Here is a 25,004-nt window from a genome sequence, read left to right as displayed (position 1 = left end):
TTCTGTAAACCATATAGGGAAGATTCGTTAGCCTATAGATAGTACGAAGCAAAACAATATTGAGACCCATAGAACACTAACTACTATACGCTCGTTTCTTCTATACACCCTAGAGCCTTGCATTATTTTTGTTTGCACATTTTTCCATTTTATTTTCCACATACTTTGAACTGAAATTTCACCTTTTCAAAGTATATATAAATTTTTTTCGATTTTTACCATGTCGAGTAATATAACTTCGTCATCATCGTATATACGAAGTGACTCGAAGAAAGACCCAAGGTATTCCAAGGATATCATAATACCAGCAAAGCCCAACGACTATGAAGCGCTTTTCAAAAAATTGGATGTTGAAGAAACCGGTTATATTACGTTTCGAGATTTTACCAAAGCCATGAAAAGATTGAACCACCCTATTTGCGAGAGTCCCGAGATGATGAAAAACATATTTGAGTCATTTGACGGAGGCGAGGGTAAGGTGATTGACTTTTACGATTTCAAAAAATATTTAAGCACTACCGATGACCAAATACTAAAAGGATTCAATAAGATTGATGAGGACAATGACGGTAAGTTGAAAAAAGCAGATTTTGTAAAGTACTTAAAGGATCATTTGAACTTGAAAGCTAGCGATGTTAATGTTGATTTGTTATTCAAGCAAATTGATTATAAGAATGACGGATTTATCACATATGATGAATTTCGAGATTTTCTAATATTGATGCCTCGCTTAAATGGTTCGCGGATAAAAACGGCATATACTTTTATTATGGAGGAATTCGATGTCAGTTCAGATGGTGATGTGACACCTGTAAGTCATTTTCTCAATGGGTTTGGATTCTTTTTGGCTGGGGGATTAGCAGGAGTTGTTTCAAGAACATGCACTGCACCATTTGATAGAATAAAAGTGTTTTTAATTGCACGAACAGATCTAACGTCCACTATCCTTCATTCGAAAAGGGAAATTGCTCGGGAAATTGCTTCAGGCGCACAGACACATGTCATTGAAGAGTTGCGAAAGAAACTAGCACATGCAGAAATGGAAAAGCACATTCAACTGACTCAGGCAACAACCTTGAGAGAGAAAACCATTAGATCCCCAATTGTGCAAGCTGCTAGAACTATTTGGAAACAAGGTGGTGTTAAAGCGTTTTATGTAGGGAATGGATTAAATGTGTTAAAAGTGTTTCCCGAATCAGCTATCAAGTTTGGTTCATTTGAAGCGGCAAAGAGATTTTTTGCTCGAATCGAAGGCGTTGATGATGCAGCCCACATTTCAAAAATATCTACATACCTTGCTGGTGGTGTTGGTGGTGTTGCTTCACAATTTGTCGTTTATCCAGTTGATACCTTGAAGTTTAGATTACAATGTTCAAATTTGGATAGCTCTTTGAAAGGAAACGCCTTATTAGTACAAACAGCAAAGGATTTATTCCAAGAAGGTGGCCTTCGAATATTTTACAGAGGCTGGATGGCTGGTGTAAGTGGGATCTTTCCCTATGCAGCATTGGATCTAGGAACTTTTTCAACTATAAAATCCTACTTGATTAAAAAGGAGGCATTGAAATCGGGAGTATCAGTGGATGAGGTGAAGTTGCCGAATTATGTGGTTTTATTTTTGGGTGCGTTATCCGGCTCATTTGGTGCTACGGTAGTGTATCCAATTAATTTGCTTCGAACAAGACTACAAGCTCAAGCAACTTATGCTCATCCATACACTTACAATGGTTTTTTCGATGTCTTGCAAAAGACAATAGCTAGAGAAGGTTACCCAGGTTTATTTAAAGGTTTGGTTCCAAACTTGGCAAAAGTTGCGCCAGCAGTATCGATCTCATACTTTGTCTATGAAAATTTAAAGAATCTATTTGGTTTACACAATAGTGTATCGAAATAAAGAAGTTTTGCAGTTTTGCAGTTTTGCAGTTTAGCAGGTTTTTTTTTATTTATTTATTTTTTTTTTTTTTTGTTTTCCTTTATAAACTTTCATCCGCTTATCAACAATTTCAACAATTCTGTCAAGGAATCTACGCAATACCTCGGCACTAGAGTATCTTCCTCTTTAGTTCGATTCCCTGAGACTAACAACTCCTCTAAGTCAACCGGAGTAGTAGTTCCCGAGAATACAAGCATTGTGCCTTGTCCACAACCCAAATCGGAATCATTGCCAAACTTGATATCTGACGTTAAGGTGTCTCCTATAATGATTGTTTTTGCTCTATCGTACCCTCTATTGGAAAATATAATGTCAGCCAAAGTTTTACTTGGCTTGCCGACATTTATATATGGCCTATTGGAACAATATGACATGTAGTCTACCATGCTTCCTCCCGCGGGGAGAACCAACCCATCTGGACCAGGATAGTTACGATCTCCATTAGTACCTATATATGGTAATTTTTTATTATCATACATCAAATATTGTAGAGTTGTAGTTATTCTCATAAAGTTGAAGTTTTCGGTAGATCCAGCAATAACGGCTTTTGCCTCAGGGTCAACTTTCAATAGCGGGTTTTTCAGGTTCCATGGTTCATTCAACAAAGCACTGGAGCCACCAAGTGGTATATACTCTTCATCAATCAATTCTTCTTCGATTCCAGAATCTCCCAAAACCCACACTTTTGAGCCTGAATCGATACCCATCTTCTTTAGTTCCAAAACTGCTGAATACCCTGTTGTATAGATTTGACCTTTTTCGATCCCATGGATGCCTAGACTTTCGAACTTCTTGATATACCCCAGACGCGATTGCGACGAGTTATTGGTTACAAACGCAAAGTTTTTCTTGTGAAGTTCAAGAAACTGCAAAAACTCGGGAACTCCTTCAATCAACTGCTCAGAAAGCCAAATTACTCCATCGCAATCTAATAAAAAGTTATCAAATTGCTCAAATACTTTCAATGCTTCACTGTGGCTGTTGATATATACGGGAACAGTTTTAAAAGTCATTTGTTTATTATTTTTCTCAGCACCCGTTGAAAGTAGTATCTCTACCTACCTGCCTACTTATTTAACTTTCAAAACAAAGCAAACCATGTCAAAATTGTCAAACTGAAACTGAAACTGGAGTTTCTTACCATTTTAAACACCTACGGAAATAAAGATCCTTTCTAAATTAAATGCGATCCTATCGTATTTTTATTTTTTCTTTCTTTTTTTTTGACATATTTTTGATGATGTAATCGATGGGACTTTGTATCATAACCTCTTTTATGAAGTCGTATTTTGACCACCAGAGACACTATCAACACTATCGACACTATCGAGCAGAGCGAGATAGTGTTGTAACAAGCTACTAAGTGCCGCTCCACTATCGACACTATCGAGCAGAGCGGATAGTGTTGTAACAAGCTACTAAGTGCCGCTCCACTATCTCGCTCTGCTCGATAGTGTTGTAACAAGCTACTAAGTGCCGCTCCACTATCTCGCTCTGCTCGATAGTCGAGATGGACACTTACTCTAGCCTTTTTCCCGCCTCTTTTTCCCTCATCCAACAACTAGAACAATTCTGAATTTGTGTGGTATTTATTGACAACTTCAAAGCAAAGTAAGTCCAAGTCCAATTGACACACGGGTTTAAGTGTGAATGCCCTTGCATCCAGTTCCTCGAGCGTGTTTCCCTCGTTGAGCCTCACCCAACCTTCATTTGTTGGATATATCCGACTGTCCAATTGCACCGTAATTTTGAAAAATAGGTCATTTTCCGTTGCCGTGTTTGAGCTTGAGCTTGAGCTTGAGCTTGAAGTAGCAGTTTGGTCACTTGTAGTCGTTTCTTGCCTGAGCTCTTGTATATGCTTGAAAAGCGAGGTTTGAAATTGGGCATAAATCTCTTGCCATGGCGCATGGGGCAAATCCAACAATGCAGAGGTATCTCCTTCGAGATCTTCTCGTAGTTCATGGATTGCTTCACTTAGATTGGTGACAAATTGGCTAAATACAAGAGAATACGATTTCATCACCATATCGGTCCTTGTGTCATACACAAGACAGGAGACACTTTGTAAGCTGTTTGGCCGACTCTTGTTGATGATCATATTGTTAATGATGTTCAAAACGAGATCATTGATATATTTATCCAAATGCGGATTCCGACTCTTGTACAAGAGAATATCAAATGCTTTAACTTCATCAAAGGTCAACTGGTCGTAGACCTTATTATAATATAACACCAGATTCAACCATGCTGTGAAAAACTCTCGAAATACCAATAGAAAGTTATTCACAGTTAGCGGCTTCCCCGTGCCAGACTCACTCCTTCGTCTGGCCATACTATCGAGCGAAGCGAGATAGTGGTGCAGCACGCAATAGCAGCACTATCGAGAGCGAGTTGGTATTTGCTATGAGGGGTGATTTTGAGGTCCAACTCCCAAGTTCACGCTCAAAATACCAATAGAAAGTTATTCACAGTTGGAAGCTTCCCCGTACCGTGCCTTACCTTGCCTTACCGTACCGTACTGTGCCTTGCCAGACTCACTTCTTCGTCTGGCCATGCTCTTCCCTTCCTAAAAGGAATCAATTTTTCATTAACCGCTGATAACCGTGCGGCTTTCCTTCTAGAATGAAAAAAAAAAAAAAGTAAAACACTTTTACTAAACGCGTTCTATTCATCTTTATTTGACTTCAAAGTAAAGTCGCCAGGGAAGAGAGAGAGGTAGGAGGGTTTAATGAGAGATGCTGATACAGGGAATAAACGAGTCTGATATTTCGAAAATTACTTCTGGTCAAGTAATTATAGACTTGCGATCAATTGTTAAGGAGCTTGTTGAAAATTCCATAGATGCAAACTCAAGAAAGATTCTGATCAATTTTGTCAATTATGGCATTGATTCAATTACAGTACAGGACGATGGTAAGGGCATAGATGAAAATGACTTTGAGACTCTTTGCTTGAGAAACCACACATCGAAAATCAGCGATATAAGTGATTTGGCTAGACTCAAAACATTGGGGTTCCGTGGCGAGGCTTTGAACTCAATCTGTGCTTTATCGGATAAGGTTGTGGTAAATACTCGAACGACTCTGTCGTCACCAATAATGCATATCTTAAGGTTTGACCAATTGGGACGATTAGTTGAAAAAACCAAGAAAAGGGGTGGTTACAGTTCAAAATCGGGAACGACAGTATCAATTGAACAGGTATTCAAGAGGTTTCCTGTGCGATGGAAGAATTTTGCCAAAAACTCAAAGCGCGAGTTTCACAAGACAGTTAACTTTATTATAAACTACCTATTGATTTATCCAGAAATCAAGTTTGAGGTAACAAACACCAATAGTAGTAATAATAATAATAATAATAGTAGTAGCAGTAGCAAAAAAAAGAGCTTGGTTTTATCTTCAAGGGGTGGCGTAAATAACACAGTAACTGAGAATTTGATTTCAATCTTTGGCACCAATGGAAATACTAATTTGCTTGACGTAAATCTTGATATTACCCCCGATGTGAACTTTTCAGGACACATTTCGTCTTATTCATTTGGACTTGGACGATCAGTGCAGGATCGTCAATTCCTTTTTATCAACAAGAGGCCTATCGCTTTTAAGAAGCTCACAAAACTAATTAATGAAGTTTACAAATCTTTCAACCATGTTCAGTTCCCAGTATTTATTATAAATCTTGAAATGAATCCTGAAATTATAGATGTGAATCTTTTACCTGATAAAACCAGTATACTAATCCACAAAGAGGACGTCATTTTGGAAACAATACGAGAGAAATTAACTAACTTTTATGAAACGCAAGATAAAGTTGTTATTCCAAGAAGCTTGCCATCCCAGCAAAGTGAGCGCAGAATCATAAAAGAAGAAGAAGAAGAAAAGAAGGAGGAGGAGGAGAAAGATGATGATGTGAATGATATTCAGCTAAAGAGAGGAAAAACACGTCAAAGTAATCTTGAAGAAGTTGGTAGTTTGATTGAGTTCAAGTCAACAACTATGGACGACATGGACGACATGGACGACATTGATACTCCTAAAGTGAGGCAGGGTAATGGTTTATATACTGCCCCTTCTACAAAAGGTGATATGAAGATGAGTATGAATTTTTTAAGATACAAATGTGAGCAGGAAAATGAAAGCAATGAGATAATGACAGATGAAAAAAGGAAAGAGATTTTCAACAGCGTTTTGTTGGACACCATGAATGGAGATGATAGATGTGGTCAAGATTTGAACTTAAACTTGGAATTGGGGGGAAAGTATCCGCAGGAGCAAGAAGCAATGAACGGTCAAGGTGACTACGTAAAAGAGCCATCAACCGAAGCAAATGAAAAAGACACTGAAGATACAGAATTTCTGGATCTAACAATGTCTCAACTCAAAAGTAGCAATGCGTCATTTGAAAGCTCCGTCTCTCAATCCCCGCAATCTGACATTGTTTCAGATATAAACAGGTACACACCTAGTCCACTTAGATCAACTAAACTTCGTCATAAGAGCATCTTATCGTCATATTTATACACCAAACCAGATCCCATAGATATAGGATCTAAAGAACGAGAAAAAAAAAGAGAAAAAGGAGGAGGAGAGGAAGAAGAAGAAGAAGAAGAAGAAGAGGAGGAAGAGGAAGGAGAGAATGAGGAGGAGAAAGAAGTAGAGGACAAGCACGGTGAAAACTTTTTCCCAGTAGAGGAAGACTTGAAAACCGAGTCCATATACATGAAGATTGGTGAAGTAGAGTTTGAGGAGAAATTCCCAAAAAAATCCGCGAAAAATAGCAGCTTCAGTTTATTTATGCAACAATGCCGACAGTCTTCAGAGAGTGTGTATACATTTATCAACAATCTAAAACTGTTTGAAAACATCAAAGAGGATCTGTCACAAAAGGTTAGCATCAATAAAAACTTGCATGACGATGGAATTTACCAGATTCGAAAATCGGATTTCCTCAACATGAATTTGATTGGGCAATTTAATCTTGGATTCATTTTGGTTACTCATGGCACAAATCTACTTATAATCGACCAGCACGCGTCGGACGAAAAATACAATTTTGAGAGACTATTGCAGGATTTCAACATCCACTATCAGCCATTGATTACACCCTTATTTGTGGACTTGAATGTAATTGATGAAATGCTTGTATTGGACCATGAGAGCGTTTTTCGAGATAACGGATTCAAAGTCTCAATCGATACTAGCAAACCAGCAGGATCACGGATTTCGCTAACATCACTACCTGTCTACAAGAACAAAATGTTTAGTGTTGACGACTTTTATGAGTTGATCAACTTGATAAACGAACAGCCTAGTAATAGGGGTATAAAATGTTCGAAAATTAGAAAAATTGTAGCTATGAAAGCTTGCAGAAGTAGTATCATGATTGGATCATCGCTAACAAAAAACAAAATGACCAAAATCGTGACAAATTTGAGCACACTTGATAAACCATGGAATTGTCCTCATGGTCGACCAACTATGAGGCACATAATCGAGTTAGCTAATTGGCAAAGTAGCTATCCTGATTACTCAATATAAAAAATTGGTTAATTTGTTGCTGTTGCTGACCCTGACGAATTTCAATTGCAAAAGGAAAAACAGTATCAAAAACAAGCAAAAAATCAAAAATTTCATTTTTATTTAATTTTGATCCTAAATAAGCAAAGAAAATTCCAAAAAGGGTAATAATAGCCACTCCGCTTTTTTTTGTTCCCACTTGATGATGCTTGAAACTTTTTGACTAGTTTTGACAGAATGTCGAATTATTGAAGAAAAACATAGTAGACATTGCAGTTTGCAAATCTATAACTCCTGCGAAAGCTTTGCGTGACCCAATCTTGTATAATGATAACCATTGATATTCCTGATGATTAGCAAGTTTTGAGTACAATACTGCAACGTCTCTATTTTTTCTACAAAGGTTTCTTTCAATTAGATCATGCAAATCGGTATGTGTATATGTACATATATAGCTGAGGTTTTATTCTATGTACTTTTCTGTCGTGTAGGGGATTCCAAAGTTTTGTCTTTTTTATCAAGGCTTAGAAGAAGGTTTACGTATCCAGACATCTTCTTTGTAAGGAAATCACATTCATCTTCATATTCGTCACTCGATATTTCATCGGCATGCTTTTCTAGTAAGGAAAGAGTTTTTTGTATTTCGTCCAATGCTTCTTTACGTTCAAGTCGTCTTCTCTTTCGGGCTTGAGCTCGCTCTAGATTCGGGGAGTGGATAAAATCTTCTTCATCCCTATTTGAAGTAGCTTTCAAATTTCCTTCGCCAGATTTGACATTTGATCTACCTTGCAAGGTTTCAGACCAACCAGTATCATCATCATCATCATTAAAGTCGTTGTTGTCGTTGTTGATGCAATAAGAATTATTGACACTATCATCAACACCACCAGATTGAAAGTCATCAACATTACTGTCTGAGCTACACACGTCGTCATTATTGTTGGCGGTCGCAAGCTCGGGCCTCGAAGAGACTGAAACTGGAGTACTAGTTCTCTTCCTTCCGAGAGAGTGTATTTTGTTTCCAATATCGACTGCTCTTGCCAACGTTGAACTCGTGCCAAATTCATTTGGAAGATAACCAATACCTCTTTTCTTCTTTTCAACACGTTGAGTTTCTGAAAGCAGGGAATTAGGATTCAACGCTCGAGGTGCTTTCAAAACTAAACCCTTCTCATTTATTAAACGAAGGACCATAAGGCAATGTTGACAACTCCTCGTGAGATGAGGAAACGATGGACAAGTACACTTGAGTGACTTGCGATTTCCATATACGTTGTAGATTTGCCCATTGTTGGCAATAACTGTGCAGTATCCGTTTTTATCATTGACTCTTTTAGAAATATCTTCCAAGAGCATCAGATTCACGATATCTTTTAGTCCTTTAGCCTCTTCTTGCAGCAGGTCTTGTTGAAATTTGAGCTGTTTGGTGTCAAAATAGTTTGAGAATTTTTTTATTAGTGCATGTACGATCTTGTCAGCTGTTCGGTATCTAACAGTGCCTCGTGAGAGTTGACTTTTAAACAAATTATGCCACGATTCAACAAAATCTGTTTTCAACTCCAATTCGACTGGGACATCGGAATAGCAGCTCACAATATAATTTCGTTTCCCATACCAATAAAATAAATCAAGAACAAACTCAGGATACTCAATAAAGTTTTTAACAAAAGTCTTGAAAATAATGTCAGCCTCTTGTACGGTTCTCGCACTTAGCCACACAAGCATCGAAATTCGCGCTATTTCTCTTGCTTCACTAATTTCTTGCAAATTTGACGGGTTTACCTTTGGCACGTCCAACTGTCTCATCATGTCACTTTCAATTATGGAAAACCCAAATTCATCTTCTTCATTAACAGCATCAATAATACAGGTAGTATCATCGTCAACGTCATAATCATAATCATAATCATAACGACAGCTATTATCATCGTCATCGTCATCATCATCATCATCATCATCATCATCATCATCATCACCATCGTCATCGTCATCACCATTCTCATCTTTTGAAAATTCTGCTAACAGCTGTTCATACCTGGAATCAAAAGCTGAAAATGCTTGCTCATTTGAATTCTCCTTAACAAACACAAGTCCCTCTGTTTCTTCAAGAATCCCATGTTTGAATAGTAGACTATTATCTTTTCCATATTTCTCTAGAGTCACGTTTCTTTTCACGCTTGACATGAAATCCCTAAAGAAATGATATCTGCTAAACACAACTTTCAACGTTTCGTTATTACCATCATCGTCATCACCAAAAGCTGCCCTAACACTGAGTCTCTCAGTGGGAGAACAACCAATTATTGCTAACGTAGGTTTCCAATTGTTGAACTGAGTTTTCACTGTTTCGAAAAAGTGTTGTAGTGGCTTTGTATGTTGTGAATTGGTGATGCAAAAAAAAATTGGCAATCCCTTGTTCGTTAACTCATTTATGGAAAGAACAGTGTACAAAACCAAGTGCTCAACAGACCTCTTTCCAGCTTTGCCAAAACATTTTACATCATGGTGCGTCAGATCCAAAAAGAACGCTTCCTTACAATACAGCAGCAGCAGCAGCAGTTTCGAAAAGAAAGCTTTGAGTCCAATTATAAAAGACCAAGAGCTTTTGCATTGCTCATCGTTATCAGTTAACACTGTCGTTGTTTTTTGATCAAATCTGGTGTATTTCGCATAGTGACTTCGATTATTCAAATGTACCTCACATTCTAACAAATCTTCATGCAATCGTTTGGCAATGCGTTCTTTATCTAGGCTAGGACTCAACGCTAGTTTTCGAAAAAAATCAGCTTTTATTCGATTACTCTGATCAAGCACCATAATATTTGTTCCAAAATGAATTCTTGCTAATTTATCTTTAACCACCTTGAAATCATGTCCTTGGGCAATCTCCATCATGCACCAACTTCTTGGAATTTTTTTGATTCTTTGATGTATGATATCGTTGTAACTACTTATAGTATGGTTGTGTTTAACACGATGATGAACTTTTACTTTGCCTTCCTGCTCGCATAAAGATATGACAATGGAGCTATTACAACCAATTAAGGTTGAAGTGCGCAGCAGCCGCTGTTGTGTCTTTGACGTTGGGTTGGAACATTGAGCACCGTTGCATTTATAAAAAATTCTATTGCTAAATAGTTTCCTTTTGAACGAATAAAAACGCTGGTAATGCCAAAAGTAGGTCTTAGCTTCCTTATATGTCATGTAAAAGGTCTCGCTGTCCAGAAGGAGATTATTTGGCATCAGCAACTCATGAAAGAATTTGTTAAGACGCATGATTGAAGAAATTGATTTAATGTTTAACATTACTCCCAACTCACATGGACTTTCATCCGGTTCTTTCAAGATCTTCTTTCCCCACTTGCAAAATTTAATCTGCTTTTCTACAAATTCGTCTCTGATTTTGACTAGTTTTTCCTCTGTTTTCTTCTTAGAATTCTTTTTTTGGCAAAGCTGGTTTCTTAGTTCTCTTATCAGTTCTTCGAAATGTGATTTTGTTGATTCCAAAGTAATTCGCCGATAATCTTCCAGTGTAATTTGCTTTGAAGTCGTATTACTGAATCTGCTTTGAGAAGGAAAAGCAGTATCACTAGCGCCAGAGCCATCAGCACCATTAGTTCCAGCAAGTTTGTTTTTCTTCAAGCCATTCTTCTTCCTAGCATCATTTTCCTCTCTCCTTTTTACCTTTTCTTTTCTTTGGATTATTTTTGCCTTGACATCTTCAATCTTTTTCCTTAAAGCCGTCTCCCTTTTCGCCAATTTTCGTACCTGAATATCTGGATTATCGTTCCAGCTTTCCAATATTTGGATATTGCTTTTGAGTTCAGCAATTTTTTTTTGTGTTTCATGAAGTTGCATTTCCAATTCTGCCAACAGCAAATTGAATCTAGCTTCCAACTTTGACTTCCCAACATCGATTGAATCTTCGTCATTCTTCATCGCTTCCTCATTGTTCAAAACCTCTCTATCAGACTGTTCTTCTTCTCCATCTGCAACCCTTGTATTCACCACAGCTTTCGGCGACTCTATTAATTCACCATTTGTTTTTATCTTTTCAACACTTTGGAAAAAAGCTGTGTTTTTATCATTTATTCTTTGTTCTAATGATGCTATACTGTCCTCTATCACTTTTAAAGTCTTGAGAGTCGAGTTTTTCCGTTTAGAAATCGCGTCAATGATTTTCACCTTTTTGTCAAATAGTTGCTGACACTTTAACAAGTTTTCTACCTTTCTCTTGCTAGTAGTAGTAGTAGTAGTAGTAGTAGTAGTAGCAGTAGTAGTAGCAGTAGCAGCAGCAGCAGCAGTAGTCTGCTCTTCAGTTCTTCTTAGAGCTATTGCGCGTCCAAAATAATCAACTAACTTCTGTTTCATGGCATCTTGCTTTTTTTCTGACTCTTTAATTTCCGCTGCTATATCTTGCACTTGTACTTGCACTTGCACCTCGTTCTTATTTACTGCTCCTTCATCACTTTGTTCATGGTCATTCACATTGTCACTGATGATTTCGTCTTCCAAAGCAAGTTCATCATCCTTATTCTTGTGCAATTCTCCCCAGGCTCTTAGTTCTTCCATAGAGAACCTTGCAAGGTACTCCTTGCTAAAAACTTTCTGTTCAAAAAATGGATCAATGTTTGGATATTTTAGTAACAGAATATAAAGCGGGTGTTGAGTTCGCAAAAGCGCCACTGTAGAAGGCAACGATAGGTATCTTTTAATTACAGGATGAAATCGAGGATCCATAGGAAACACAAAATTTGGATCCTCCAAGGATTGCTTGGTATATTGTGGTACCATATCGTTACTATAGTCCCATATTTCCTGCGATAATGATGGTTTTTCAACATTGCTTATGAAACCAGACCCGTCCCATTCTGCTAGATATTCAGCTAATTCTTCTATCGTCAAAGACATTGTGTTGTAAGACTTAAAACAAACTCTTTTGGTCTCAAGTGCTGGCAGCTGTGTCGTTCTAATCCAATGAAAGCAACTCTATAGGCAAATACAATAGAAACCAACGCGAAAAATCCGTACCTCTCAACTCTTTAAATTTCGGTATACTTGGTGGTAATTTCTTCAAATTCTTGTAAAAATAAAAAACTTTTTCAAACTAGACCCTTTCATCATTTCCCAGCTATCAATACACACCAATGCAGCTTCTTACAACAACAACTTTAAAAGCTTTAGTGTATTGATTCTTCTTTTATGGCCAAAAAAAAAAATTAAAAAAAAAAAATTTCAGTTCGATTTCAGTAACATACACGTGACTAAGACTTCGATGGGTTAAATTCTCCATTTTAGGAACTTTTTGAGAGAAAATTTTTGAAAATTTTTGATATAGTTGAAAGCAGAAAATAGTAAAAAAAAGAACTTCTTTTTCCAGTTATTTCTTTTTTTTCTTGCGATGAGGCGGCTCACAATTTAATTTTTTTATTTTTCTTTCAATCAAGGTAATATGGAGCTTTGTTAGTTTGTTAGTTGATGAGTTTCTTATGGACTCGTTTCTGTATAACTTTAAAAGGTGCCTCTATACATAACTCACTGACATTTGAGCTTGGTAAGTTTCGGCTACTCTTTTCAACTCCCTTTTTTAATATTTTTACGAAAATGACTAAATTAGGGAAATTACAAAATCGTAATTTATATGAAGCGATGGGGCAGCCGAAAACCATTGTTGCGCCAATGGTTGATCATTCCGAACTAGCTTGGAGGATTCTATCACGAAAATATGGAGCAGATCTTTGCTATACGCCCATGTTTCATGCTAAATTATTCGTAACAAGCGAGAAATATCGTTCAAGTATGTGGAATGTAAAAGATGGTGATAAACAAAAAGACCGACCTTTGATAGTTCAATTTTGCGCCAACGATGCGGATTATTTACTTGAAGCAGCAAAACTCGTTGAAAATCAATGTGATGCTGTGGATTTGAATTTGGGCTGTCCCCAAGGAATAGCGAGAAGGGGCAAATACGGAGCTTTCCTTATGGACGATTGGGACTTGATTCATAAACTCATTAGAAACCTACATGATAATTTGTCTATACCGGTCACTGCAAAAATACGAATCTATGACGATTGGCAAAAATCATTGGATTATGCCAGGATGGTTTTGGATGCAGGGGCACAGTTCATTACTATTCACGGAAGGACAAGAGAAATGAAAGGTCAGCAAACAGGACTTGCCAATTGGAAAATTTTGAGGTATCTTCGAGATAACTTGCCCGAGAACCAGGTATTTTTCGCAAATGGGAACATTTTGTATCCTGCGGATATAGAGAGATGTCAAAAGGAGGTAAGTTGTGATGCTGTAATGTCAGCAGAGGGTAATTTGTATAATCCAGGTGTTTTTTGGACCAAGGATGATAATAAGGAGATGCAGTTTCCCAGAGTAGACAAGATACTACGAGAATATTTTGAGATAGTTAAAGACGTTAATAGCCCCGCATCAACCCATTCCATGAAATCTCATTTTTTCAAGTTGTTGCATGAGTTTCTAAATGTGCATACAGAATTGAGACCTAAAATAGGACTGACTAGTGTACGTTCTTCTTTTGACAATTGGAATGCAATTGTTGAGGAGGTGGAAAGAATAGTAGAGAAGGAAATTTATAGAAGGCCAAACATTGCGGAAATAGATGTTATTACTGACGGGCCTGTTGAGTCATGGGGTGGAAAATACAAAGAGGTACCGTATTGGAGGTGTCAGCCATACTTTAGGAAAGTTGATGGTGAGAAACAAAACACAAGAATGTTAAAAGTCGCTGGTGAGTTGGACTTGCTTGCATCATCGGAAACAGCAAAGAGGAAACTTGAGAATGAAGAAGGCTTTCAAGTGCTGAAGAAGCAGCAGCAACAGCAGCAACAGCAGCAACAGCAGCAACAGCAGCAACAGCACGACACTATTGAGCAAAGCAAGACAGTGGAACAACACTAGCTGCCACCGACACAAAAATTGTTCAAGTTGCATGTAAATAGTGAGAGGCAAAGAAGGAGGAGGAGGGGGGAGGGGGGAAGTCACAATTCTCTTTACTTGCTGTCTATTTACTATTTTTATTTAATCAAATGTTTTGCTCTTGGTATCACCTTCCCACCAACGGAATCCTAATCCGTAACCCCATGGGTCATTGATATGCCTTTTTGGATTCTTTACACCAATTTGGTACAATTCATCCAAGTCTTCCTTTGTTAATTCAGGCAAGCCAGTAATTGATTTGATTCTTTCCAAATTCGATGATCTTGGGATAACAACTCTACCGTTCAAGATATGATAAGCATTCACGATTTCATTTGTTGAGCAATTGTACTTCTTGGCCAACTCTTGGATGAGCGGGAGTTTCAAAACAGGAGCGCCTCCACTTCCCACTGGAGAATAACATTCCACAATAATCTTGTTTTCTTGACAAAGATCCACAAGATCTTGTTGAGGCAACTGTGGATGGTACTCTATTTGGTTTACAACAGGGACATGTTTCTTGATATGGGGTAACAATTGACGCAACTTTGGAATTGAATAGTTTGAAATACCAATCGACTTGGTCTTTTTGGTGGTGTCCAAAATATCTTCCAACTTGTTGTAAACTTCAATAAATTTGGTTCCTGAGACTGGGTCATCGTCATATTTCAAATCGCCATTTTCGTCCTTAGGAGCAGCTGGTTGACCGTTTTCGTCTCCATGCAAGGCAATTGGCCAATGCTGCAAGAACAAGTCAACATAGTCTAAACCCAATGTTTCTAAAGATTGATCCAACGATTTTTCAGGACTATGGTAAAATGAGGGCCACACTTTTGTTGTGATGAACAAATCCTCACGCTTAACGACACCTTCGTCAAAGAGTTCCTTCAAAGCTTGACCAACATATTTCTCGGTACCGTAATACCAAGCGGTATCAATTAAACGATAGCCAGCTTTAACCGCTGTAATAACTTGATCTTTAACATCTTCTGGATTATCTGAAGGAACCGTTCCCAACCCTAATGCGGGTATTTTCAAACCATTGTTCAAGGTAAAGTAAACATCAGTTGCTTTTTTAGCTGCTGGAGTAGACATTTTGAAAAGAAACAACAAACTTGGTTATAGCTCTTAATCTCAAATCTCAGTAACAAAGGGGGCTTTCTTGCATTTATATAAATAGCAAGAATTGAATAATATGAAAATTGCAAGGTATTTCTTATTAATATTGCTATGTTAGGTAGGGACACAGCACCTATTGTCCCACTACCATCAATGAAAAGCAAGCAAACTGATTTCTTAACTTGCTCTCACTCACACAACGTGATACCTATTCTGTCGTGTATGTGTGTGGCATTGCTATTCCGCCACCCTTGCCCCTTTGCCCCTTATAGCAAATTTAAAGCGGAATTCCCATCTTTTACTCCGTGCGATGAGCTCATACGAAAAGAGAAATAAAAAGATTCAAAGAAAAACAATAAGGTGAAGGGATATTTGTATAATTGAAAGACAAACAATAGCAATTGTGATCAAGATATAACTAAACTGAAATAATAGGATAACAAGAGAATTGGAGATCATGAGACAGGGAAGGGAAAGGGGAAAGGGGAAAGGGGAAAGGGTGATTGATACTTGACGTTTCTTCTTTTTCTTCTTTCCCTCTTTCCCTCTTTTCTTCTTTTCCTTCCTTTTTTCAAATCTCAAGGTCCCCTACAACATCGGCATCAGCATTATCTTCAAGGTTCAGATCGGTTGCAAACTCATCATTTTCATTATTCTGGTACTCGTCATTCTCATCGTATTCTTCGTCATCGTCATCGTAACCATTGATTACTTCTTTATTAAGTTTAGCCTTATTCCGGCGTTTTAGAGCATTAACACTGTTGAAATGGACTTTGTTAATTGCTGCTAAATACAAAAAAGTTACTCTTTTTTTCCTTTTATTGTAAATAAACCAATAGTATGACCACATGGGCTGATATGGATAGGTCAAGTCTTCGAATATAGATTCGTCTGATGGTTGGAATTGGTATATCTGACAGTTTTCATAGTGGGCATTACTAAACGGGGAAGAATAACTTCCTGTTAAAGTTGTTAATGACCCATGCCTGCTGCCACTATTGTTGTTGTTGTTGTTGTTGTTATTGTTATTGCTAGTGAGACTGTTTTTCCTGCTCGAGTTGTAACTATGCCCATAGCTATGTGCTCCCCCAACGGTAGCACCGGATTGTGGGGACGAAGTTTTCACACTCAACACATCCATATATGAGTTTATTATATCCCATATCCAGTTTAGTATATCTTCCTTCTTACCTAATGATATTAATAAGTTGTTGAATTTCTGAACCAAATCTTCGGGCGAATCGATTTTACAAAAATTCTCCGTCGTCGGTTGCAAGCCAGAAAAGTCTTGGTCAGGAAAGGTGTTATTTAAAATTGCTATTAAATAAGCAAAAGTTTTCCTAGTGGTGGGGCTTTTCAATGGACCAAATGGAGATTGGTCAATTGGTGGTTCTTCTTCCTTTTGCTGCTGTTGCTGCTGCTGTTGCTGCTGTTGCTGCTGCTGTTGCTGCTGTTGCTTCTGCTTTCGTTGATCTGGCTCTATTAAACTATCGTCTGGACACGACTTCGATAGTAAAGGAGAAGTGCTCTCGTTGCTAGCAACCAGATCCTTGTGCAACTCTCTACTCAGGGTTGAAGTCGAACTCAACCTTCGCACTTTTTGCGGAGGTAACATAGGATGATGCAGCAGCTGGTTTGCTGTTTCAACGGGACTGCTATTACTAGCCCCCGATACCAAATTTGCAGAATTTCGTCTTTCCCTTTCCAACGAACGATACATCTGGTTATCCTCAATTATTTGGTTCAAATGTTTATCGATGGTTTTGAAAAGCTTGCGATCGGAACCAATCGGTTTAGTTGTGAATAACTCACACCCGCCTCGTATCACTAGGTTATCATCGGGCAGACTAAAGTTAAGTTCCTGGTTGACCAACTCTAAATCAATCTCATCAATGTACTATAAGGTGGAAAAGGGTGGAAAACCCCGTTAGCATTGGAAAATTCACTTGATCAATATATATACCTCGGGTTAACAAGAAAAAAAAAATATTCCTATAAAATGGAATGGAAAACGTACCTTCATTTTCCAGTATGAGCTCTCTTTTTTAAACCTGTTGATGGTGACTTGCTGTAGATAGACACAAGTTACTAAAAAGTCACTTAAGCGGCTTGTTACTATTAAAAAACCTTCTTTTGCTCCAACTGATTGAGGTTAATTTGTGTGATGTTCCGTTATTGTTTGTAGATTGACGTGCAATACACGACGAAACACGTTTTCCGTTGTAGGTGCAAAAAAAAAGCTTAACACGAAAGGCTTTAACCATGAGGTGAGAGCCTGGTGGTGAGAGGTGGTGAGAGGTGGTGAGAGGTGGTGAAAAGTACTGGTGAAAAGTACTGGTGAAAAGTACTGGTGAGAAGTACTGGTGAAAAGTACTGGTGAAAAGTACTGGTGAAAAGTACTGGTGAGTATCTAATAAATAAATAAATAAATAGTTGTAGGTTGTTATAAAAATGAGATGCAGGGAAAAGGTTAGCTTTGTTTAACGCGAAAGGCTTTAACCATGAAGTGAGAGGTGGTGAGAGGTACTGGTGAAAAGTACTGGTGAAAAGTGATGATCATTTCTAATAAATAAATAAATAAATAGTGGATGAGATGCAGGTACAAGATTAAATTTGTTTCAACCCCTGCTTGTTAATTTCAAACGAGCAACGATTTCTGTTTCCATTGCTCATATTATGCGAGCTGGAAACAACCTTGATAAATCGTTCTACTTGCCATCCTTTAAGTAACAGCGGGGCTGGTTCTCCATCGTCAGTAGTACTGGTCCTTGAAGCATCTTCACTCGACTCAGCACTAGAATGGTTTCTTTTCCCATTGACATGAAAGCCCTGACACAATGATGCAAATGTTAACCCTGACTCCAAATCAACTGATACCTCGGCATCTTGATCCATCAACTCTGACTTCAGCTTGAGTATAGGTTTATACGTCTTCATCAACATTATCTTATTCTGGATCCTTATTGACCATGGATACCCCATTGTGGGTACTGCTTTTTTGGTGTTTTTATTACGTAGTTCATGAGCCTTCATGATTAATTCTTTTTGGGTTTCCAATAGGTCCGACTGCCTCACTTTATTAAACCTTGGATCCTTTTCAACTATTTCATTACCTTCTCCTCGCTGTCTTTTGTAAGAGCGATTATTTAAAGTATCGGAACTATTAAGGAATTCCGTTTCTAGTAATTCCAAATCTCGTTCGTTCAACCGAACTGAAGTTGGTGGAAGATACTTGGAAATCACTTTTGCATCCCACCCGGATGCAATAAGAGTTTGAAAGTCCAAGTTTAACGGATATAGTAAATCATCAAAAAGGACCTGATCTAACAATTTGTTATCGTCATAGTCCATAGTATGAGCACTCACTTGGTTGATAACTACTACTGCAATACCATACTTCCTTGCTAGCCGAGTGAGATGACGATACAACTGACAAAGATACTGTACTTTTGTTGATCGTGTAGCATATTTCTGTGACTTGTGTACAACCATTTTTAATTGAGTTCGTTGCTTTGGTAAAATTGTAGTTGAAAACTCTTGATCATCACGTAACGCCTCCAACTGTGATTCTAGTTTTTTGGTTAAAAAAGTAGCATTTGACATTGCATCTTCTCTACGAAAATGTTGTGCTATAGAATCAATAACAAGAAGCTTTGTACAACCTTGATTTCGATCTAATAAGATTGGTAGTTGAGTGAATAGTATATGGTCTTGACTTTCCAAATCGGGACAATATATATATGACACTTGGTCCAATTTCTGCTTTACCGGTACACTGTCATCACTGCTGAAAATATCTTGTAATCTTTTTGATTCCATAAATGCCTCAGTTGCTATATGCACAGGCTTGCTTTCGGGGTATTTCAATGTACAGTTGTGGATTATTTGATAGACAAATTGGGACTTGCCACACCCGCTAGCTCCAAATATTTCTGTTATTTCACCAAGTGGAATCCCCGATCCTCCAAGCGCTTCATCGATATCGGGTAAACCAGTACTAATAAAACTCTCACCCTCAGCCTCCTCTCCTCCTCCTCCTCCTCCTCCTCCTCCTTCTTCTCCTCCTCCTCCTCCTTCTTCTCCTCCTCCTTCTTCTCCTCCTCCTAGTAGCTCGTTTATATCCGTCGGCAGGATCCGTAAATCATCATCTAACGACTTGTAATACTCATCGATTTCCCTCACTGGTCTAGATAACAACTTTGAAAAATTCGGCGCAAACAAGTTGGTTTCACCGCGAAGTGGCTCATGTATCAAGTCATTAATAAATTTACCATGAGACTGTAATAGCGAGACCAAAAAGGGGAATTTCTGAGAACTATTCAACTCACCTGGCCCGAGCTGTTTGTAATCGTCCATAAAAGAAAACTGATAATAAACCTTTTTGCCATTCTTCCCTTATGGCTGAAATTCGGTGGAAAAGAAAAAAAGAAATCAACTTAGCGCGCGCAAATAATCATCACATTTTGTCACCATCAAGGAAAGAGGAGGAGTTTGATTTGAAAAAGAGTTGTTACGTTTAGAGTACGAGAGAAGATGTGTGGAATTTGCAATATTCATTCATGTAAAAGTTCAGCATAGCTAGCATTCTCTCTTTTTTTGTTTGTTTGTTTGTTTGTTTAATGAGCACCAGAGATAAAGAACCATTTATCAATAGATTTGTCAATTGGAGCAGCTGGTAATGGAGAAGCAGGTGGGACATCAGATTCGGAAACTTCAGCAATATAAGTAGGAGTCTTGGCCAAAGAACTATTACTCAACTCAATTCCCTTTGAGTCAACACTTTGACCATTGATCAAAGCTGACCAAGCTTCAGCACATTCATTGATAACATCCTGTGCGTATTTTTTGTTCTTGCACTCACCACTGAAAGCAAATTGGTTTTCGGGTTTGCCATCTGGGATTTTGTAAATTCTGAACCATTCATTTGTAGCTCTCAATAATCCGGGTAAATGCAGCTCAACATCTTCAATGTCGTTTAATTTAGAGGCCAATGGGTCGTTGACATCAATAACAATAACTTTCCAATCGGTCTCACCTTCATCCAAAAGCGCCATAACACCAAGAACTTTGACTTGCTTAACTTCACCTACGCTGGCTACTTTCTCACCAATTTCACAAACATCTAATGGATCATTGTCACCCCTAGCTTTAGTTTCTGGGTGTACAACATTTGGATCTTCCCAAGTCTGGGGGAACGCACCATAGTTATGAATATAACCATGGTGAGGGAAACAGTTACGAACAAATCTCAATTTACCCTTCTTGGTATCCTGGACAATAGGATTGAATTTCAAATCCTTGGAAATTTCCATTTTGGCATTTGTCCATCTTGGAACTTCAACAACCATATTGAGAATAGTCTTCTCTTCATTAGCATATAATGGGATATCGTGGAATGGTGACACTGGCTTACCATCTTTTTCAATGTAGACTTTATAGTCCAAGGTATTAGCAGCGCCAATTTGACGTGTGGTGTATGGAGAGGAGGATGACATGGCTTAATTGATGATTTAACTTGTCCAATAAAGTTCAAAAACGTTGGGTGAAAAAAAAAAATATATATATATATATATATGAACAAAATGGGTTGTAGTAGGCCAAAAAAAATCGTTGTCGTGTTGAGTGAAATTTTTTTTTTTTTTTTTTTTTGGAACAAAGTGGGCGTGTCACGTGCCGTTAACTAATCAAAGCAGTGTGTCAACTTTTTTGATGATGTATTCGTTATAGTTGTTAGTAACTACGTTCATTTCGGCCTTTTTCATCAAGTAAGCACCTCTAGTTAACTCTCGATGACACCGGGGGTCGATATGTTGTAGCTTTGTAGTTAAATTTGTCATCAACAGGAAATCGCGTGCATTGATATTCAACCAATACGTTGGATTTGATTCGAGTAAGTAAACTCCAGCATATTGTATGGGATGATTGATATTTTCCTTGTACTGTTTGAAGATATTGATACCATATACGTCTGAGTCAAAAAACCCAATGCATTGGCAAGTTTTGATCCTCGTTGTTAACCAATTGAGGAATCGAAGTGTAAGCAAATCGGAGTACCCCTTTGCAGTAACTACCATATAGCTAATCTTGGTTTCCTTGGAGGCAACACCAACACCAACACCGTGGATGAGCAAGTGTTTACAAAATGATTCGAATATTGCATCTTTTTCGAATATGATGACGACTACGGAAACAGCACTTGTATCCATATCCTCTCTAAAAAGCTGCTCGAAATACTCTTTGTAATTATTGGGAATCAAGAATGGTTCTTCGATTGCAGATTTGAATATATTGTAACCAAAAACAAGACCCTTTTGTGCTGGATGGATATTCAAATCATCAACCAAAGACCATCCCAAGGAAATTTCAACTATTTGGACAAGCATGTTCTTACACTCTTGTTGACTCTTGTTGAACATTTCCACATCCTGGTAATAAATATCTCTAATTGTCGTTTGATTTCTTGTAGTTTTCAAATGGTTAATCAAAATTTGAATGATCTTGACATAAGCTGCAAATCTCTGTAATTCGATTGGCTTTGAAGATACAGAATTGTAAATTTGACGTTTTCTCGGTAATGAACTATCATCATTATCTGCTATTTGACTATTTGGCAAGATCAATTGGACTGGCTTATGGTTTACAAATGCCGTTTTAATTTGCTGCGAAATATCTTCTAATACTTTAATTTTAGTACTACAAAAGAAAGAAGGGGGAGGGGGGAAATATTTGTTAGTGGGAAAAGAAAATAGATGCCAAGTATGTTACAATTTTACTTACAGTAAACTATTGTCGATTATAGTTACTATTACTGGCTCCATCATTGTTTTGATGGAAATATAAATGTATATCGTTTATCTACAAACATAAAGAAAAGAAGACGAACAAAGAAGAAGAAAAAAAAAAAAAAGAAATGAACAAATATCAATCCTCTAATTTAGTAGGAATCATCAATCCTCTAATTTAATAATAATACGTTTTCTAAGTAGTGCATGTTGGCAGCTAGTGTGCTCCACTATCGAGTGAACTCAGTAGCTTGTTACGATACTATCGAGCAGAGCGAGTTCACTCGATAGTGTCGCGTGCATGTTTAAAAGTGCATCAAGAAAAATTATTATAGAAGCGTTATTGTTGCAAGATGTGTCTTGAGAAAAATGTGGCGAGTTTCTTGTTATTCGGAGATTGTTATATCCGGGGAATACATGCATAATAATTGTTTCAATTATTTTAGGTGGCAGATAGTGTCGGTCGATAGTGTCGGTCGATAGTGTCAGTGACAGCTAGTGTGCTCCACTATCTCGCTACGCTCGATAGTGTTGATAGTGGAGCTATTGTGTGTTGCTCTATGTGCTCCACTATCTCGCTTCGCTCGATAATGTCGCTTGATAGTGTCGGTCGATAGTGTCGGTCGATAATTCCGGGGTGGTCTAATTTCGCGCTACCGACTGACATCAAATCTCACCAGCTTTTCTCTCTCTCCCGAAACTGAGGAAGGAAGTAAAGGAGGGAGAAAAAAAAGGTAAACTAATATATCTTTAGATTTGATCAAGAAAGATTAGCAATCAAACCCCTGAGTGTCTTTTACAGCAGAGTTTTGCTGGGGAAACACTATTGCTACTATATCAAATTCTAGAAGGGGTTTTTCCTAATAAATAAAAAAAACAGAACAATATAGTCTTGCAGACAAGTATTGGAGATGGTTTTGGTTATTCATCCCCTGGTGGAAAAATCCATTAAACGGGACTGGGATGATGGCGGATATTGGGAAAATTCAGCAGGTGGTGCAAGATGGGCATTTTTTGCTATATTTATTGTCCTCATAATTATTGTGATTCTTGGGACGATTCGAGTTAATAAGAAGAGAACTCAACATGGACAGCAACCGATATACGGAACAAGATGGATGACGCCTCCATCTTATAGACAATCACAAACTCAGTATCAACAACCTTCACCTCTTGATCCTGATTTACCGCTGGCTTATGTCCCTACTTATTTTGCCACTGCCAATGAAAATGACTACGATATGGGATACTACGATTCAAGAGGAATTTTTCATGCTAATCCAAATGCAAAGTCAATGGTTCAACATCCACCTGAAGTTCACACTAGGAACGAGTCTGTAGGTGGTGCTGCTGCTGCTACTACCGTTGATGCTGATGGTGCTGCTTATCTAAGTCGTAACTTGGGTAGTCCTGGAGATGGTAATGATAGTGATGAGGATATCGATAATATTACCAGACCCCGGGGTCCACCTCCAAGAAGAAGTACAACACAACTATCAGAAACAAACATCATGAGTGGTAATGAAACAGGTAGGGATCAAGTAAATAACATTGCAGTGGTAAGTGCTAATGTGCTGGATCACTCATATCAACCACCCGATGGTCGCCCACCTGTATCTTCATCTTTGAAATCTAACGACACTTTTGAGAAAACAGTGGATTTAAGGCACTCAGAGTAGTACAAAAGAAAAAGACCAAAAAAAGAAAGAAAAAAAAAAGAACATAAGAGGTGGAGGGGGGGAGGTGGGTAAATTATTACGCAATGCCATTGACTGGTTTTTCCTAAAAAATAGAATAACCTTTTTTTTGATTCATCACTTTAATTTCATACGTTTTCAAATTTCAACTAGCATTTTTTATTATTCTGTCACATCAACGTCGTTTTTTTTTTAATAAGCAATGTTAGCATTTAATGTATATTAATATTTACATATTACTAGTGGGGTATAAAGGAGATATAGCCTCTCAAACCGTATCTTGGCATATATCGACACTATCGAGCGAAGCGAGATAGTGGAGCAAATACTAGCAACACAATCTCCACTATCGAGCGAAGCGAGATAGTGGACCAATACTAGCAACACAATCTCTACTATCGAGCGAAGCGAGATAGTGGACCAATACTAGCAACACAGTCTCCACTATCGAGCGAAGCGAGATAGTGGACCAATACTAGCAACACAATCTCCACTATCTCGCTTCGCTCGATAGTGGAGTAGATATATATATCATTGTTTAGTTCTATGTATCAATTGACTAGATAAATGATAACGAATTTATCCATAAAGTGCCCAATGTACTCATTCACAAAAGTATCTGTGCCCTCATTCTGGTTCGAAAATTGAATCAATTTATTATCACCCTTTGTAGACAATTTTTCAACTATACTCTTGAGATTTTGAATTTCCCTTTCTTCAACTTGTTCGATTTCTTCTTTTTCCAGTGAAAAGGAAGGGTCGTACGTACCAACATATTGGACCTCGTCAGCAACAACATTATTGTCGGTGACGGTTTTATTAGTCTTGCAAAAGATATAGATTTTAGCTATATCGATTGAATTATATAGCTTTAGTGTTTTTGCGATTGTATTAATAGTTGCGTTGGAAAGTCTCGGGAGTTGTTGCAGATGACTAGACAAGGTAGTCATTTTGTTACTATTCACACTCTAGCCTCAATGAGGTGACATAAATCCAGGGTTACTTC

The 25,004-nt window shown here is 37.9% G+C and overlaps 12 protein-coding genes across 12 annotated transcripts; 4 read left to right on the top strand and 8 right to left on the bottom strand. All coding sequences in view use genetic code 12, as the record gives it.

The window, feature by feature from the left end:
- Positions 1–220: 220 nt before the first annotated feature.
- Positions 221–1,894, top strand: KGF56_000935 (Ca(2+)-binding ATP:ADP antiporter; the record flags this gene model as incomplete). Its single annotated transcript, XM_049326896.1, has 1 exon — positions 221–1,894. The coding sequence occupies one exon, from the start codon at positions 221–223 to the stop codon at positions 1,892–1,894; it is 1,674 nt and encodes a 557-aa protein (XP_049181839.1).
- Positions 1,895–1,983: 89 nt separating this feature from the next.
- On the bottom strand, positions 1,984–2,946 carry PHO13 (Pho13p; the record flags this gene model as incomplete). The annotated part of the gene is made up of 1 exon (XM_049326895.1): positions 1,984–2,946. One exon carries the CDS (start codon positions 2,944–2,946, stop codon positions 1,984–1,986), a length of 963 nt encoding a protein of 320 aa, XP_049181838.1.
- A 548-nt stretch (positions 2,947–3,494) lies between these two features.
- Positions 3,495–4,265, bottom strand: KGF56_000933 (uncharacterized protein; the record flags this gene model as incomplete). Its single annotated transcript, XM_049326894.1, has 1 exon — positions 3,495–4,265. One exon carries the CDS (start codon positions 4,263–4,265, stop codon positions 3,495–3,497), a length of 771 nt encoding a protein of 256 aa, XP_049181837.1.
- A 403-nt stretch (positions 4,266–4,668) lies between these two features.
- PMS1 (ATP-binding mismatch repair protein) lies at positions 4,669–7,470 on the top strand (the record flags this gene model as incomplete). The annotated part of the gene is made up of 1 exon (XM_049326893.1): positions 4,669–7,470. One exon carries the CDS (start codon positions 4,669–4,671, stop codon positions 7,468–7,470), a length of 2,802 nt encoding a protein of 933 aa, XP_049181836.1.
- A 447-nt stretch (positions 7,471–7,917) lies between these two features.
- On the bottom strand, positions 7,918–12,360 carry KGF56_000931 (uncharacterized protein; the record flags this gene model as incomplete). Its single annotated transcript, XM_049326892.1, has 1 exon — positions 7,918–12,360. The coding sequence occupies one exon, from the start codon at positions 12,358–12,360 to the stop codon at positions 7,918–7,920; it is 4,443 nt and encodes a 1,480-aa protein (XP_049181835.1).
- Positions 12,361–13,053: 693 nt separating this feature from the next.
- On the top strand, positions 13,054–14,382 carry KGF56_000930 (tRNA dihydrouridine synthase; the record flags this gene model as incomplete). The annotated part of the gene is made up of 1 exon (XM_049326891.1): positions 13,054–14,382. The coding sequence occupies one exon, from the start codon at positions 13,054–13,056 to the stop codon at positions 14,380–14,382; it is 1,329 nt and encodes a 442-aa protein (XP_049181834.1).
- A 120-nt stretch (positions 14,383–14,502) lies between these two features.
- Positions 14,503–15,495, bottom strand: ARA1 (D-arabinose 1-dehydrogenase (NAD(P)(+)); the record flags this gene model as incomplete). Its single annotated transcript, XM_049326889.1, has 1 exon — positions 14,503–15,495. One exon carries the CDS (start codon positions 15,493–15,495, stop codon positions 14,503–14,505), a length of 993 nt encoding a protein of 330 aa, XP_049181833.1.
- A 595-nt stretch (positions 15,496–16,090) lies between these two features.
- MAF1 (RNA polymerase III-inhibiting protein) lies at positions 16,091–17,542 on the bottom strand (the record flags this gene model as incomplete). Its single annotated transcript, XM_049326888.1, has 2 exons — positions 16,091–17,416; positions 17,537–17,542. The coding sequence occupies 2 exons, from the start codon at positions 17,540–17,542 to the stop codon at positions 16,091–16,093; spliced, it is 1,332 nt and encodes a 443-aa protein (XP_049181832.1).
- A 584-nt stretch (positions 17,543–18,126) lies between these two features.
- RAD57 (putative DNA-dependent ATPase) lies at positions 18,127–19,875 on the bottom strand (the record flags this gene model as incomplete). The annotated part of the gene is made up of 1 exon (XM_049326887.1): positions 18,127–19,875. One exon carries the CDS (start codon positions 19,873–19,875, stop codon positions 18,127–18,129), a length of 1,749 nt encoding a protein of 582 aa, XP_049181831.1.
- A 260-nt stretch (positions 19,876–20,135) lies between these two features.
- On the bottom strand, positions 20,136–21,014 carry IPP1 (inorganic diphosphatase; the record flags this gene model as incomplete). The annotated part of the gene is made up of 1 exon (XM_049326886.1): positions 20,136–21,014. The coding sequence occupies one exon, from the start codon at positions 21,012–21,014 to the stop codon at positions 20,136–20,138; it is 879 nt and encodes a 292-aa protein (XP_049181830.1).
- Positions 21,015–21,203: 189 nt separating this feature from the next.
- On the bottom strand, positions 21,204–22,340 carry SPO11 (Spo11p; the record flags this gene model as incomplete). The annotated part of the gene is made up of 2 exons (XM_049326885.1): positions 21,204–22,212; positions 22,297–22,340. 2 exons carry the CDS (start codon positions 22,338–22,340, stop codon positions 21,204–21,206), a joined length of 1,053 nt encoding a protein of 350 aa, XP_049181829.1.
- An 872-nt stretch (positions 22,341–23,212) lies between these two features.
- Positions 23,213–23,980, top strand: KGF56_000924 (uncharacterized protein; the record flags this gene model as incomplete). The annotated part of the gene is made up of 1 exon (XM_049326884.1): positions 23,213–23,980. The coding sequence occupies one exon, from the start codon at positions 23,213–23,215 to the stop codon at positions 23,978–23,980; it is 768 nt and encodes a 255-aa protein (XP_049181828.1).
- Between the last annotated feature and the right edge of the window lie 1,024 nt (positions 23,981–25,004).

The sequence above is a fragment of the Candida oxycetoniae genome, assembly GCF_023343755.2.
Source record: "Candida oxycetoniae strain CBS 10844 chromosome Unknown scaffold4, whole genome shotgun sequence".
Lineage (NCBI taxonomy): Eukaryota > Fungi > Ascomycota > Pichiomycetes > Serinales > Debaryomycetaceae > Lodderomyces > Lodderomyces oxycetoniae.
Note: the sequence above shows the minus strand (reverse complement) of the source record. Positions and strands in the feature narration are given on the sequence as shown.